This window comes from Pseudopodoces humilis, chromosome 5 (genome assembly GCF_049639895.1).
Source record: "Pseudopodoces humilis isolate 2021_Gansu_Grassland_sample_001 chromosome 5, ASM4963989v1, whole genome shotgun sequence".
Classification (NCBI taxonomy): Eukaryota; Metazoa; Chordata; class Aves; order Passeriformes; family Paridae; genus Pseudopodoces; species Pseudopodoces humilis.
The window spans coordinates 40,789,972-40,807,275 of record NC_142204.1 but is presented as its reverse complement, the minus strand read 5'-3'; the positions used below and the strand labels follow the sequence as shown (position 1 = coordinate 40,807,275).

General features: G+C 35.6%; 1 protein-coding gene across 3 annotated transcripts in view; it reads left to right on the top strand.

Moving 5' to 3' along the window:
* The window catches only part of TBK1 (TANK binding kinase 1), a 28,304-nt gene extending 11,447 nt beyond the window's left edge, over window positions 1-16,857 (top strand). For all 3 annotated transcript variants that reach the window (XM_005519322.3, XM_088055616.1, XM_088055615.1), the window contains exons 8-21: window positions 951-1,130; window positions 2,668-2,864; window positions 4,065-4,123; window positions 5,241-5,332; window positions 5,782-5,883; window positions 7,886-7,964; window positions 8,811-8,932; window positions 9,060-9,136; window positions 9,482-9,521; window positions 11,803-11,904; window positions 11,997-12,093; window positions 13,144-13,250; window positions 13,550-13,621; window positions 14,393-16,857. In XM_005519322.3, coding sequence (XP_005519379.1) covers window positions 951-1,130; window positions 2,668-2,864; window positions 4,065-4,123; window positions 5,241-5,332; window positions 5,782-5,883; window positions 7,886-7,964; window positions 8,811-8,932; window positions 9,060-9,136; window positions 9,482-9,521; window positions 11,803-11,904; window positions 11,997-12,093; window positions 13,144-13,250; window positions 13,550-13,621; window positions 14,393-14,444 — 1,378 coding nt within the window. In that variant the 3' untranslated portion in view covers window positions 14,445-16,857. The remainder of the gene's footprint in view (window positions 1-950; window positions 1,131-2,667; window positions 2,865-4,064; window positions 4,124-5,240; window positions 5,333-5,781; window positions 5,884-7,885; window positions 7,965-8,810; window positions 8,933-9,059; window positions 9,137-9,481; window positions 9,522-11,802; window positions 11,905-11,996; window positions 12,094-13,143; window positions 13,251-13,549; window positions 13,622-14,392) is intronic.
* Window positions 16,858-17,304: the final 447 nt, after the last annotated feature.

Below are 17,304 nucleotides of genomic sequence, written 5' to 3'. Positions count from 1 at the left end.
CTATTGAACTGCTTGAAATGATAAAGGAAGCAGGTTTTTTCTCATTAAACATCTGTTCACAGTAATACTTTTAAGTAGCATTCAAACAGTTTTAGTGTTACAAGTTTAGTACTAAAGTGAGTTTGAGCACAGCATCCACTGACATCTAATGGGGTCAGCAGTGTGCTTGCAAGCCACTGAAGTTTTCTTTAGAATGTTACCAGTTCTGCTGCTGGATTCAGGCTTGATGTGTACATGTTAAAATTCTGGAGTTGTTCATGGTAATGCACAAGTGGGATCCATAAAGTTCCTTACCATTCAGATGCTCAAGGTAGAAATGCAAGAAACTTAAGCTGACCTTTCTCCTAGAATAGTAACAACTGTAAGGCAATGGGTAGCATGATTTTTTTTTCAGCATTCAAGCTGCATGTGCAGAGTATTTATTTAGCCCCAATCTCAATCAGGATGAATTCTTAGTGTTGACAATTTAAGTAATGAGTCTTTGCTAACCCAGCTGATTTTGATTGAAAGCAACCTAGTGTGCTCACACAAGCATCACCACCAGCAAATCCTAAATAGCAGTATCTTCCTTCAAAGTGATGCACTGTGGTGTTTGGGGTGAGCTGCGTAAAATGCTACTAGGGTGGTAGAAAGTGGCCTCACCTTGACAATGTAGACTTAGTAAATTTTATGTGATTTTCGCAGTGTGAGTGAAATTCCTCAAATACCAAAAAAAAATTGATAGTTAAGCCTAAAATTGAAAGGTTTAAAGTATATATATTCATGAAAAACAATGGACATTACCATTGAACATTTTATTGCTCAGTGTAGGAAAAAAGGCACTGACATATTCTTTAAGGGATAATAGATGTGTACAGATGAGATAAATCAAATGAATTGTTGCAATTGGTTGCAATGTAAAACGTTCCAAGTAGAACCAAGTTGTCTCATCTCTTCCTGGTGTCCTCTAGGGGTCTCCAAGTACTGCTCACACCTGTCCTTGCGAATATTCTTGAAGCAGACCAGGAAAAATGCTGGGGATTTGACCAGTTCTTCGCAGAGACGAGTGACATACTGCACCGAATAATAATCCACATCTTTTCATTACAGCAGATGACCTTGCACAAAGTTTATATTCACAACTATAATACGTAAGTGTTCTCTATTTTCATTACTTTGCTCTTGTTCAGGCTAACAGCAATGTGTCCTCAGATCAACAGTTACAAATTCAGTAGCCTGTGACCTCATGTCACCAGTGTTGCAAATTCAGCAGCCTTTCCTTGGCAGTTTATCTGCGGAAGTGAAAGGGCACAATTCTCCTACACAGTCATAGTGCATGTACAAACATATTGACCAAAAATAAAAATAAAGTCACTGAAGGACAAATAAATTGATCTTAAACTTAGTCTATTTTAGTGACAAAACACAGACTTAATCCTTGATGTGTGACAATATGTCTGTTTCACAGCAGAGGCCAACTCACTGCACATTTGTGTACGTTCCTTATTTACAAAGTGGTTTTCTAGAGACTATTCATCTCTTACTCGTCTTGTCCTCAAGCATACAAAATGCACACGTTGTCTCTGATGTAGAACTCTCACAGGGATTCTGAAGTGGTAATTGGCACAGTTTAGGATCCTGATTTATATGGAGTTCACTTTATGACCTTGAAGTGCTGATGTTAAAAGCTGTAAGATGTAAAAACACATATGCCTTTTCTCTGATGTGTTACTGATAATACAGAGCATGTGTTAATTTCTAATACATGGATACATACTTTAGCCATCCACATTTATTTCATCAAATGTGTAAATACAGTTCTGTTCTCTTCAAATTCCTTTTCTATTCCATCACTATTATTCCATCACTATTTGAGAGACCCCAAATATTGTCTTTGCAGAGAAATCTTGCTTCTATTTTTTATTATTATTTACATGTATGATTATTTATAAACTAGCTGTAGTATTAAGAAGCAGTAGTGTACTAGTGCCACACAGGAGGCACACCGGTCCATCTTGTTAGCTTACTGAAGGTTTTTCTTCTTTGTGAGAGGTTTTGCTAGTTTGGTTTGGTTTTTTGGTTGCTGTTGTGGTAGTACGTTTTTGTGGTGGGGTTTTTTGTGGGTGAGAGGGATGGTGGTGTTCTAAGTTCTTATCCTTGTATCTATTGATTACTGTAAATAAAATTCCAAAGTGTCTTTGCTCTTCCTTATCACTGCTGTTTTAGGAAATAATTTGGCTATCTGTTAGCTTACATGCTGAATTTAATTTTTGGACATGTAAAACACCAGACTTTTCTTTTGGAGAGACCATCCATCTCCTTTGAAGAAGAGGGTATGCCTTAGAAAACTTAAGTGTGCTTCATTCCCCTCATCTGGTGTTGCCTATTTTACTGACCTTCAGACCAGAGCAATTTTGTTTAGACAGACGTGCTTTGGCAGATACTCAGAGGTAGAAAGGAAGTTTGGTATTTTGCAGGAAATAGCATATATTTTTGTAACACAGCAACCTGGAGTTTTAGGCAGCATGCTACTTTTTTTGTTTACTTAAAACGCAAATGCTTTATATGTAAATGCAGTTCTTAATTAATCATAAATAAAATCAGTTTTTATTTAAATAATACAAAATCTGAAGTGTTGAACTATTGTAGTGAGTCTAACTGCTACTGATTATACTGTTTGTATTACAGAGCTGCTATATTTCATGAGTTGGTCTACAAACAGACAAAAATACCGTCTCAGAATCAAGAACTGATATATGAAGGTCGGCGCTTAGTACTAGAGCCTGGCAAATTGGCACAGCACTTCCCCAGAACAACTGAGGAGAATCCTATCTTTGTAGTAGGCAGGGAGGCTGTGAACATTGTTGGATTAATCTATGAGGAAGGTATATGAAAGTAATTTCCCTTTTCTCACAGATATCTTTTGTAAATAGTTACGAATTACTTAATGTAATTGTTTTATGTCTGTTATGTCTTAGAAATAGTGTTGGAAATTTTCTTTTGTTGATACCTGAAGTTCTAAGTATGCAGTCCAATGTTTCTCAAAATTGCTGAGTATCTGGAACATTTTTACAGAAACAGTAGGTGCTTGTCATGTTCCAAGTCCTTTGAACCTGAACATTTGTGTGCTAAGATGTAGTGGTCCTTATGGAGTTATGAACTTTTTTGAAACATGACACTTTAAACAAGTAGAAAGAAACATATAAAGTAACTCAAAGCTGGTTCTTTTGTTCCATTATTCACTAAGTGGAAAGTCAAGTTTTACTTATGTTTTTTTATTTGTCAGAAATGTGGTTAGCCTTTCGGTTAACAGAAGAGGTCTTTACAATATACATTTGCTCAGAAGATAATACTGTAACAGGGGAAGAGAAAAAATAAAGGTTTTGAATTTCCATTTATTATTGAGAATGCTTTTAGAGGGGCCTATGCCAGAGCCCTTTTTTTATAAATGATGAGCTTGAAGACATGGCTGCAGTTGAGAGGTCAGTGTTGCTTTTGTCAGTATGTCCTAAATGCTGACTACTCTGGCCAGCTGGCACTCATACAGAAGTGTTGAAGTGTCTGGGTAGGTGAGCTATTTGTGGAAGGATCAGCAGGGCTTTTATATTGTGTCACAGAGCTTTCTGAAGGAGCCAGTGAGTGTGAGAACAAAGGAGATTCAGGTGATAGGGGCTACCTCAGGTTTAGAAAAAGCTTTTTGGTGAAGTGCTACCCTTAAGAGCCTCAATGAAAATAAGTAGCCATGTGATAAAAAGGGAATGGTCTCCTATGTGGGTAAACATGAGGCTGAAGAACAGAGAAACAGTTGGCTCTTTCAATGGAGAGAGATTGCAAGTGGAGACCTGCATGAATTCTCTGTTGTGCACAGCATTCAAAAGTGAGTCTGGAAAAGAAAGGACAATTTACTGAAGATACCAAGTTATTTAAAACAGCTAAGCCAAAGGCTAGTTTAAAAAGTGTGCATGAGAACCACATGATATTTAAAGGGATAAAAGCAGTGTACAGGGTGAGGAGGGAAAACAATCTGAATTTTTGAAGTCTCTTTTCGAAAGTAATAAAATACAGATACTTATTTTGTGTTTCAGTTTTGCTTCCTAAAGTACATCAACGTTATGATTTGGATGGGGATGCCAGTATGGCTAAAGTGAGTAATTACCATTTTAGATTATATACCTGTCTTTGATAATGATACTGCAATGAAAGCTACTTAATTTTCAAATTAATAATGTTAATAATTAAGTATTTTAGTATGCTAACGAGTATTCTGATTGATAGAAATATATTTATTAACAAAGGATCTAAAAGTATATTAAAGCTGTACTTCATACACAAAATGTGGTTTAGATTTTCTTTTTTTTAAAAACCAAACCCAAAGTCCAGTCTTCTAAATTCAAAGTGCTTTGGTACTGTATAATTCAGTGCTGGGGGGTGGAAAGGAGTTTGACACTGTGTAGTCCTGAAGGTAGCTAGAAGCTTTGTAACTTCTAATGGTGCAAAATTTAACATTAGAAAAATAACTCTTGCTCAATAGAGAGGAGTCTCTAGGTTTCTGAAGAAGGGTGAAATTTCTGTTGCCTTTTAGAAACTTCCAGAATCTGTGGGAGACAAGTAAAGGATGTTGCATTCTTTTGGTTGTTTTTCTAAAACTACTGAATGTGTGCACAGCCATGCTTGACTTTGTGATGACCACTGACTGCTGAGGAGCCATTTATTCAGACATGGTAGTCCTGAAAATGTATGGCCCTTTAAATATCAGAAGTCTTGAAAATTAGTAAACAGAAAAGCATCAGTTGATACTAATTACTTAAAGTATTGTAAATTGTAATATCTGAAACTTTGTTCTGAATTCTAAATAATACAGCAATCTTGTAAGTGGAATTGTGTAAATGAAGAGTCTCTAGCATTAGAATTAAAAAAAGGGTCAGTTTTTGTAAGTTGCTTTTAATGTATGTGCTTGATTCCTAAAACGTTGAAGAAATGTACTTGTGACTGACAGAAATAGCAAGTTGTGTCATTTTTGTTTGTGGGATTTGTTTTCATCCCTAACAGGTGCTTCAGCATTTCTGGAAAACCAATGTTTAGCTCTGCCTTCACAATGGGTTGTTGCCTAGCTAAAGCTTAGACCAATTTACACATTTTAAACTACCATCTTTATGTTGCTTTCTTTTACTAATCTGTGTTGCTTTGTTGTGATGTATTGTCTTGAAGCAATTGTTAAGAGAATCCCAGATCAGTACTTATGCTGGGTTTTTTTCCTCCAGGCAGTGACAGGTATTGTATGCTATGCCTGTAGAGTTGCCAGTTCTTTGCTACTTTACCAGGAGCTGATGCGAAAAGGAATTCGATGGCTAATGTAAGTAAATGATTGCATTTCACTATGTTGTTTTTTTATTTTTAAGGCATTATTTAATCAGTATGCCTTGATTATCAATACATAATTCTGTAATCTCTTGATATCTTGAGAAGTATATCCTTGAGTAAGGATAGGCTGAATTTCTTCTTTTCCAGTCATTAAGGAAACAAAAAGATTTTTTTTTTTAATATTTAAAGTTAAGTTGTTTAATAATTAAAGTTAAGGTGTTTGCAAAATTTACTTTTTTCTGTGTATAATTTAAGTCTAACCTCTGGTAACATGCAGATGCAATTTAACAGCTATTTTTGTATGAGGATTATGTTAATGTATCTCTAACTGAAAACAGTTCCTCCTGGCAATTATTGCTGCAGGTGTATTACTGTATTACTGATTGCTGGTAGGATGGCAGTTGAATACTTTAGTTATAGATTAATGCTTCACTTTTTTAGTGAAATAATCAAGGATGATTACAATGAAATGGTGCATAAAAAGGCAGAGATTGTCATCAGGCTGGATTTCTGCAGCAGAAACATTGAGAAAGCTGAGAAAATGTGAGTAGAAGCACTATACCATACACATTGATTCTTTGTTACCATTTTTAGTGACAACAGTATTTTAAGTTATGATTATTTGCAGTGTTTTTGCATATAAAAAATAAATCTGAGTCAGCATGGATTTTCTGATGGCACTGACTTAAGCAGATTTAGTCATATATGTTACTCAATTGTTAATTTTGTGCTTAACCTAATATGAACAAGTAATTACAATTTAGTGGTAACTGTTCTTTTTCTCCTTTCTTCTCTGACTCAGCTTACTTGCTCTTATTGACTCTAGAAGCTATAGTAAAGCTTGGACAAAGAATCAAGTAGCTTTGCTTTTATTGGTGCTTTTTCCACTGTGTTTGGTTGCATATGACTTCAAATACTGCCCCTTGCACGGTTTTAAGACTGTAGTATTTTCTGTGTAGAAGGAATTTTAATGTTGAGATATAACATAGAGCAGCTGCAAAAAAAACCCCAAACAACCAAGCCCAGCCCCCCTCACTCCCTTCCCAGAAAGGTGTTAGTCTTATGCAGTGTGATAGGAACTTTAAATAGCACCTCTTCTTCGCATTCTCCTATGGGTGGTAGTTTTTCTGTTCAAGCCACTGCCAGTCTTCCCCAAATGCTGTCTTAGTAATGGGATTCTCTGAACTTCTCACCAGGCTGCTCTGAGAATGCAGATACCCGCAAAATGCTTAGCACACACGTGTAGAACCACTGGTTTTGCAGAGTAGACTTAAGAATTAGACTTAAACCTGTTGGAGCTGCTATGCCCGTGCAAACTGAACACCTTGTATGCAATAATTGTGGATACCCAAGGGTTTGACAGATTTGCTATGTGTGCCCCAAATCTACCTTAAAACCCATGTGTGTCTGTTTGTATTGGCTTCAAAAACACTGCAAAACCACAACAGTGAAATATTGAAGTTGGTAACTTGCAAGATAACACTATACCTGTGCAGCCTAGATACAAATCATCAGGACAGGAACCCAAACTCCTCTTCCAACCCATTTGCACTAGTTGGTGGGACTGGATCATGTTCAGACTGTGTTTGGTTCAGATAGTTTCTTCCTGCATTCTGCCAGAAGAAAGTTACTCAGGAGAAACCACTGTCAGTTCTGGTTTATGGCTCTGCTGTGCTCAAGAGTATCTCAGCAGCAATTTGAAAAAAGAAACAACATTAATTTGCTAACTGGAGTAGTTCTCATGTGAACAGAAATTTCCTATGTGTTTGCACATGGTCTTTTGGCCTCTTACAAAGGGGCAGGGTTTTCAGTTTGTTGCTAACTCCATAAAAATCTTCTAAAGGACATGTCCTTTTGTTTGTCCTTCCTTTTCAAGGCTGTGCTTCAAATCATGAAAATGCAAAGTCTTTATTTGAAAAAGTAAATAAAGCATTGAACTTGAGTGAAGCATGTAGTTTTTGAAAGCAGTTGAACTGTTTGTGATGGCATTTTTAAAACTAAAATGTACACAAGACTCAACAGGAAAAATATTGTCCTGAATAATTTATTTGGCACTTGAGCTATGGTCATATGAAAAGTATCAGTATGAACAGATGGTCCTACTATCCCTGCCTTTGAACATTTAACCCAGTAAGTTTTCTCAGAAAAGCACTTTGGTGCACTGAAGTATTAGTTTGTTATTGACTACTTTAAGTACCTTTAGTTTGATAATATTTAAAATAATTACTTGATGAAAAGAAATAGTCTTCCACTGCCAGTCAAGTACAAGTAATAAGACTAGAATAAAGAATTCAGGAATAAAAGTTTAAAACTTTATTTTAACAGTTCCAATGTAGGAAAAAAACAAGGAATGTTTTTTTTAAAATCTAAAATGTTTCCATCATTAATGGCCACTTAAATTTGTCATTTTCATTGTTGTTGCTTGACACAGACTCTCTTTCATATACAAGAAGAGGCAATTACTGTTACGATTTGGATTCAAGAAATACTTTGAGTGTATTCACTGCTTGTTTATTTTTTTTAACTGCTTTCTTTTCCTGGTCAGATACGAGAATTTGATGCAGATCAACTTGGAAGCATCAGAAGTGGATGAAATTTCAGAGATACACACAAAACTCTTGCGTGTAAGTACCTGACAAAGTTATCCTGTCATTCTGAAAATGGTGTTTCTGCAGAAAAAGCCAAATACATGATAACACAGGCTTCTGTGAATAACACCTCTGAATTTTAAATGTAGTTTCTCGATTGCTAGTCGTTAAAATGTCCGTACTAATGTGAGTGTCTTTCTGAAAGCAAAGCAGATCCTTTTAGATTAGCTCAGTGTAGTGAAAATAGGTTCCTGAAAATACATTCACATTTTCTAAAATACTCAAGAATTATAATCCTGATATACATTTTGCTTTGCTATTTTTATTTTTTTCCGTTCCTTAAGGAATTATTGACTACTTTGTTGGCTTTCCAAAATGTTACATTCACAAATACACTTCAGAGTGATCTGCTTTGAAATATGCATCAGGTTTCCAGACATGTAAGGAAAATTTGAAAATTACTAAATACACTGGGAGCAGGTACAACGTTCTCCATTCTGAAAGCAAAAGATAATTAGTGCATTTTTGTTTTGAAGGCTGTATGAACTGCAGAGAAAGGAAGGTATGAGTTTTGTGGATAGTTATTATATTAATTCTTAATAAACTTAAAGAGTAAGGGTCAAAGTAAATAAGGAAATTATGAAAGGTTGAAAGAAAATAAATTTTAACTAACGAAAATGCCAATATCAAATATGATTATTTATTTAATAATAATAGTTTGCTTTATCTGCTTCTAGCAAAGCCTAGGCAGATAATTGGACATACTACTTTAATGGAGATCAATGAAACAAATCAGCTGGTAGTATTAATGTGCTCAAGTAATAATCAAGTACTTTTTCACTTTACTTAGTGATAAGATTGTACCTTCTTGCTCTTATGTAGCTCTCCAGCTCTCAGGGCACCATAGAAACTAGTCTGCAAGATATCAAAACTAAACTTTCTCCTGGTGGTTTACTGGCTGACACCTGGGCAAATCAGGAAGGCATGCATCCAAAAGACAGAAAGTGAGTAACTGTACTTACTGTTCTAGCATGTATTGAATTCTGCATTGAATTGTAGTTCATAAAGCTTATTAATAGGTACTTGAGTTTATGTATAAAACATCTAATTTTCTTCCTTTTGTCACTCTAGTCCAGAAAGGCTGCAGGCTCTGCTGTCTTCCATCACAGACATATACTATCAATTTAAGAAAGACAAAGCAGAACGAAGTAAGTAATTTATTTGATTGACTTTTAACATAAAATGTAATGCAAGGGACAGGTCAGTCTTAGTTTGACTAGGGAATTAGTGATAGATATGGAGAGTTATCCACAGTGCATGTGTCTGTAGGTCCTTAGTGTGATTCCATGCTAAAGCTCATGAGAATGAAACACCACTATTAATAGCATAAATTTGAATTGCAAGACTGGAGAGAAGGAAAAAAGTATATGACCACTTTGACCTGTATAAAAAAGGAAACTGTATAAGAAATGTGTAAACTTTACAGTAGAGTTTTGCATAAGTGTAACTAACAGAGTTAGATTGGTAATGTTTGTCATCTGCTCTGATCCTAGGGCTTCCTTATAATGAAGAACAAATACACAAGTTTGACAAGTAAGTTTTGAAGTTACCTTTGGGGACTAACATGGTTGCTTTCAGGTCCTCCAGGTGCTCTTGCCATAGCCCATTCTATTGATTTTATTTTAAGTCATAACCTCTTTAGGATTGTTTTGTAAAAAAAGTCTTTTAAATATCTGAAATACATAGGGGTCCTAGCTTATGATAATGAGGTGCTTTCTGGCTGTAGTTTTTTCACTAATAGGCCTTCTAAATGCAAAAATACCTGTTTGTTATCTGGGCATAACTGTTTTATAGGAAGTTCACTTCTTCCTTGTGTTTTATCAGGGAGGAAAAAGCCCTGAGTAAGATTGAAATGGCTTTTTAACTAAGGTGGAGATAATTTTCTACAGATGAGTAAAATATGGACTATCTGAATGAAATTCTAGAATGATTTAATCTTACAGGAAATATAGCACACAAAATTAATTTTAATGCAAATTCTCCATGCTTCTTTGAAATTGTCACTCATGCAAGGTGTCCACATTAAGCATCTATGTGTAACCTGGGTCTCTAAACTCCCATAGTCTCCACTGATTCTATACTGCTGTACTTGTCTCAGAATTTATTGAATTCCTCATATGTAGATGGCTAACAGCATTTAAGTTGCCCTAAAGTATCTGAGACGTGCTCCGAGACTGGGGAGTAGGACATAAGTCAGATGGGAAGCCCACACCTTTCTGGACAGGTGGTCAGAAGCAGGGCAGGATATCTTTGCTGGAGAAGAGAAGGTTGCTTGGAGTCCTCCTAGCAGCCATCCAGTACCTGAAGGGGGTCCTGCAAGGAAGCCAGAGAGCAGTTCTTCATCAGGAACTGGATAGGACAAGGAGTCATGGCTTCAAACTGAAAGAGGGGACATTTAGGTGCATATATGGAAGAAGTTCTTCTCTGTGAAGGCAGTGAGACACTGGAACAAGTTGCCCAGAGAAGCTGCAGCTGCTCTATCCCTGTCAGTGGTCTGCAACAGGGGGGTTCAAACTAGATTTTTTTTATGGTCCCTTCCAACCCAAACCACTATAAAATTCTATCTCAAATTATGCTAGATGCTTATGTTTAAGTAAAGAAATTATTCTCTGAGTGGCTGGTCAGTTGCATGGTTCCCTAGACTTTGCTAAAGGCTGCATGAATTTAGACACCACTTACATAATTTTCTAAAAAGTATTGCTTTTGCTATCGTGTGTGACTTCACTGACAATTACAGATAAAAAGCTGTCATGCAGATGGCACAGCCTTGCCACTTGATTTTTCCATAGTGAAAGCTAAACTGGATAATTGCCAAGCAGAGGAGAGTTTCTACTACTAAAACCATATCCTTGCATTAGTATATGATAAACTTCAAATAAGTATGCTTCATTTTCATGCTTTGAATACTGGTATATATTCTACCACAAGTATCTCCCTGGGACTGTACAGGTTTGAGATCCTAAGTCCGTCTTTTTCATACTTGGTTCACCCCACAGGGAAATGGCAGTGGTTTTTGTTACGTACTGCATGCTATTGTCAGCAGAGGCTGGCCTTTGTAATATTTACCTCTGGGCAGATCGGGGAGCAGCACTCAATTTGAATTTTATTTTTCTGGTTGAATGATAAGTATTCCTGATGACAGTCAGCTACACTCTAGCTACAATTTAATTAACCAATATGTATTATGCAAGACTTAATGAAATACCAGGAGTAGGTATTGGTCTGTAGTGTTCTAGTATCCCTTACACTTACTGGCGTGATGCATAGCATGGCAAGGCAATTACACTGGGACTACTGTCTGCCACACGAACAAGAATTAGGGTTTGTTTTCCTTTCTTTTCCTTTTCTTCTTGTTTCTTTTTCTTCTTGTCATATAATTAGGCTGACACAAAACTCCTGTTCTTTTTCTAACGTGTATGTTACTCAGTGCAAAGGATTATCCATATGTGCTGGAAGTTCCAGGTATCTGCAGTAGGCAAATAGGAAATAATTAGGTCTTTTGTCCTTTCCATTCAGAATCCTTAAATATACCACCTGACTCAAAGAAGACATTTGACCTTTATTCTTATACAAATATAAATACAAATACAAACTAAGTGCTTCAAATATTTTTTTTCCTTCCTACTAGGGAATATTTTTGAGATGTAAATTATCAGTTCTTGTAGAATGTTGAGTTCTTACACATTACAACAGCATGAATAAAGGTGGCTGCACAGATTTTAAGTCCACAAACCTTTCTGTTTGACTTAGAAAAGTTAGAGGAATTGGGTTTTGAAAGCAGTATGACACTGTTTTGGTTGTTTCTATGTTGCAGGCAGAAGCTGTATTTGCATGCTACAAAAGCCATGGCTCTTTTCAAAGATGAGTGTGTCAGCAAGTATGAGACATTTTTGGACAAAGCTGAGGACTGGACAAGGCAAGCTATTGATTTCTTTAATTTTTGGTAATGTTCATTGCACCACTTTTATATAAGCAGCAGCTCTTAAAAGAAAACTCTTTTTCTTTTAGGAAAATGCTTCACACAAGGAAGCAATTACTGGCTCTCACCAACCAGTGTTTTGGTATTGAAGAAGAGGTGTCCAAATACCAGGATTATATAAATGAGGTAGAATGCTTCAAAATTATGTGAAGCATTTGCATAGTTAAAAGTCTTTGGCATATTTTCATGTCAATAGTGTTGCTTATAGTGAGTCTTACATTAATGCAATTTTATTAAAACACTTGCCTTTGTGGGTGCAGTATGTAGTAGTCTACAGTAGCTTCATTGCTATATCAGTGTGGACTACAGAATAGTGCTGTTTTTTTTAAAAATTGAATAATGTCAATTGTGTTTTGATTGTGGAGTTTTGTGGTGTTAGTTTGGTTTGGGGTGTTGTTTTTTTTTATTTGGGTGGGGGTTTTTTTGGTGGGGTTTGTGGGTTTGGATGTTTGGGGTTTGTGGATTTGGGGATTTTTTGGTAATGTTAAGTGTTTCCCCCTCAAAAAAATCAGTACAAATGGATGTGGGTTCATTGAGAAATGCTTTGTGAAACTGTTACCATAATATTTTCAGAGGACTTAAAGGATTATCCTAATCCTCTTATGAAGTATAAAAATGCTACTTCAATAGTCAAGATTATGGGATACACACTTAAGGATGTTAAACTAATGATTTGGATGGTGACTCTGCAGGGTGCAAACTTCTCAGAATTACCTCAAGATTGAGAATAAGAGCATTTTCATGTAGTAAAATTATTATTTTTTAGAAAGGAAAGATAAGTGAACCAAAAGCCCTTGCTAATTGTAAAATCAGTTTAGGAATGGTGGACAGCAGCATTTTACTTGTTTTTTTGTATTTTTGTAGCACCACCAATCCACTGATTAGGATCCTGTTGCCCTAGGACAACTACAGACATAACAAATACATAATTCTTCCTTTCCAGAGTTTATTACGAAAGTGTTAGATAAGAAGATAGAGCAAACCAGGGATTTAGGTCATGTCAATACAAAACTTGTTGTGATGATCTCATCTTGGAGCATATCAGCCCCCTTAGTACTGTAATAAATTTATGATGTATCACTGCAATGGAGAATTTAAAAAAGGATTTTAAGGTGGGCATCAAAATATACATGACAACTTCTATTGTAACTTAAATTTCCTTTTTATCTGTTACAGTTACAAGATGCCCTGCCACAGAAAATGTTTGCAGCTTCCAGTGGGATGAAACATACAATGAATACAGTCTATCCAAGCTCAAACACATTAGTAGAAATGACTCTTGGGTGAGAATTTTGTAATGGGATTGATGTAATATTACATGCTTCCTATACAGGGAAATTGAAAAGAAATTAATTGACTTGGTGATTCCTGTATTAAGATTAAGCTTTTTACACTGCTATAGTGGTGGCACAGATTTGGAAGTGAGTGGGGGACAGCACTAATGTTGTCATAAATAAACAATTTACCTGTCCCTTATTTTGTATGTAATGGCAACTTGCTGAAAACTGTGGTGGTGAGTGATCAGAGCAGGTAACTATCCCAATAAAAAGTGTAATCTTTCTTTTGCTTCTGGTTACTACAGGATGAAGAAACTAAAGGAGGAAATGGAAGGTGTTGTTAAAGAGCTGGCTGAAAACAATCACATTTTGGAAAGGCAAGCATTTTTCTCCCTTTTGGGGCTGAAACTAGGGGCAGGTTTAATTAGGTACATTTATAGATCCAGAATTTAAACTAAGGGAGCAATTCTGTGATGTTTTTAACTGTAAATATATTTTGAGCTGTTCAAATGAGGTATAACAAAAATATTTATTCAGAACCTTGGAACATTGTTGTAAAATTATTCTAACACAGCCATTATTGTGGCATTTTTGTTTAATGTTACTTTGGTTTAGCTAATAAAAATTCCTGTTGCACAGCCAGATCAATTCTGAATTTAAACACAGTACTGTTGCAGCAATGCATTGGTGTCTTTTAATTCCTCCCTTTTAGATGTTATTTTTGGTAACTGTGGAATTACACCAATCTGAATAAATGATTTTGCAGTTTTCAGGTTGCTTAAGTAAAGTGAAGACTCAAACATGTTTCTTACAATCCTGAGAGGGTATTGTCATTATCACATACAGAGTGATCTTGATTTTTTTCCTATGAAGAAGACAAAACATATAAAAATAAATCTCCTGAAAGTTCCAGGGTAAAATGCTGGTAGAGTGGAGTTTAGCTTCCAGCTGAATTGATTTTATTTTGTTCCCCACTTCCAGTCCCATACTTGCAGCAAATCTTCCTCTCTTCCATCTTCTTTGCCAGTACAGAAGTTAAGTACTGCCTCTGTTGGCATGTGACAAGGGAAAGAAAACCCCATAAATAAAGATTGATTCTATAATCTAGCCAAACACCTAAAAATATGCCTTTTTTTTTTTTTGTTTAGATTTGGTGCTTTGACTATGGATGGTGGCCTGCGGAACATGGACTGTATCTAGCTTCCAAAGGACCTGAAGAGTACTTGTAAATTTTTTCCAAGGGAAATGTTGGGACAGTTAAAATCAGATAACAAATCTGTATCCAGGATTTTTTTTTTCCCATCAACAAGTGTAATATTAAAGAAAATGTAAATATGTAAAATATGTAAATACGAAAGAAATATATATCTTTTCTTGGTCACTTTTAGGATAGAATAACTTCTGGCAGGGAATTGAGCCCCTTGGAGGATTTCTGTGGAGTCCTAAAGGGAAAAGTATTGTTGATGAAATTGACATTTGTCTACTTTGAATATTGCTCTTTTTTTTCAGAATGCAATTTAGTCTTCGTTGCAAGAGGACTTGCAGTACTCCAAAACACCCTTGTATAAAGGGTGTTTTGGATTTCCTTCAACAACCACTATTATGTAGGAGTCTAGCTGAATGACTTTGATCATCACAGAACATGATGAATATTTTAAATGAATGTGAATTGGGACTAAGAGTGCAGATAGGACAGAACAGAAATGCATTTCTCTTTCCTTCACATCCAAACTGTTCGTTCACTTCTACTTGAGAAAGCAAATCCACAATATTTTTTTAAGTTCTCTAAATATTTGGTGCCATGTTGTCTGTAATCATTTGACTGCTTAGTATATGGAAGTTTTGCACTCTAGCTTGTCAGAATTTATCTAAAAATTCATTTTTTGGAGTACAGCATTTTCAGACTTCCCTGAAATCTTGTTGCTCACCACAACAATGGGTACTTAAAACAGCTGCTTCTTAATCTTATTTGCAGGTGTAATTTTTTTTAAAGGTTAAGAATTTGATAGGAGAAGAATTAGTGGGCAGTCAGGAGACTGGATAGTATCACACCTCAGTAGTAACTGAATAGTGGAAAATAAGCTGCCAGTCTAGATCTTGAAAAGGGACCACTCCCACTGCTGCCTTACTACTGATACCAAACTTTGATGGACAATTTAGTAAGACTGTGTATTTATTTTCCAGCATCAATAGTTACTACTTTCAGTAGAACATGATTGGGATGCAGAGATGCAGAGTGAAACATTCTGCTTCAAAATACATAGGAGAAAGAGAACAGGAAAACAAAAATTCTGAAAACAGCCCTTTGTTTGGAAACTACAGATGTACATACTTGTTTCAGATGAGCATGCAAATATTACTGAACTCGTTCCTTGTGGAAACATGGCCATGGATGTTCAGTGGTGTCCAATAGCACTTCTCATTGCTGCATTACACTTGTAAGAGCTGGACCAACTATATTTAGAATTTTCCATAATTACTGGTGGAACATTTAGGTGTAAACTAAACAACATTGACCAGTGATAGCATTTTGTGATGCTTATTCCCTGCTTATCTGTCCAGGTCAGAGCACAAAACATTTTTGTTTTCTTTTTAGAAAATATTTGGAGAGAAACTTAAAAAATTTATAAATTAGTATTTCATTTTAAAAGAAAAGGAAATTTGCTTGCCTTGATGTCCAAGACCTGCATTCCAGTGTTCTTGGTGAGAATCAAAAAAGGGAATTCAAACATTTCTACACTTATGTGAGCAGCTTCTGTCTTTGTCACCCAGAAAATCTAGCTATGCAAAAGGAGTGCAACAGTTTGTCACACATCTTTCCTTGGCATTCTTAACAGTTTTAAAATACTGGAATTATGTGTAACTGGAATGTTTTAATGCCTGCTTGTACATTTGTTCATTCACATTCAGTTTCACTGAGTATCAGTAAAATACATGACTAAATGTTAAAAGAATTGGGCTCTCTAGATGTGCATAAACCGTATTTTGTTTCCAACATTATAACACTTTGTTGTTTCAAAGTTCTTCATCTTGAGAGAAATCAAATGCTAGGTGGAATATATAATTTTCAACTTCCTTATACTGAAGCAGTCTGAAAAAAAAAGTTAATTGTAGCAAAAGTATAGTCTGTATGTTGAAATATGTGCAGAATTCTTTTACATGCTTGAATTTTTTTTTTTATATTTTATGTTAATTTTAAACATTGCTGGCATTCTTGTTGAATACATCAGTAGTCTTAATCATGTTAAAATTTCTTTTTCTAAAGCAATTTTAACAAAGCAGTAGCTAAGGAACTTGAAGTAATCAGTTCACAGTCTTCTGATTACGTTATTATGAAGCAAATAATTTTTCAAGTCAAAGCATAGTGTACAGTACCATCAACTTTTTGCTCAAACTAAGTGTCCTGATGCTATGAATCTTGCTATTGATTTGCCAAAATAAGTAATAGAAAGTAATATATGGTTCTTCTTCCTGAAGCTGGTTTACTGGTTTGGGGGGTTTAGCTGAATATATTAATTATCTGTTACTTGAACCAATCTGTCTTCGTATGAATTGTGAAAATGCATGAGTGAACAGCTTAATGGCATAAATACATCATCAACCACTTACTGTACAGTGTGTACTTTTGCCTTTTCATAATTTAATTTTCTGTTAATTTCAGGATTGCCTTATGAGGTTTATTTCCTTGTAAGCACAATAGAGAGCCTGAAACATGAAGCTGCAAATCGCAGCTCAGTTTGCATTATCCAGCTGTTGAGAAAATGTGCCCTGCACAACAGAATAACTAGCAGAGGCAATATAGTAGAGCCACTAATTCTTCTAGTTGTTTTTTAACTACTTGGTTGACATGTGTTCTGAACTACATTAGTTATTTTAATGGTGGTAAAATTCCTAGTCTCTGCTCAGTCTGAAATTGTTCACTGGTAGAGCTCAATCAGTTCTAATGTTGTCAATCACTGTAGAAGTGGTAATTGTAGAACAGTTCTGGATAGTCCTGAGCAGAACTGGGAAAAAGTCAGCATTCACTCTGTCTTTAGTGAAAGGGTTGCAGATTATTAAT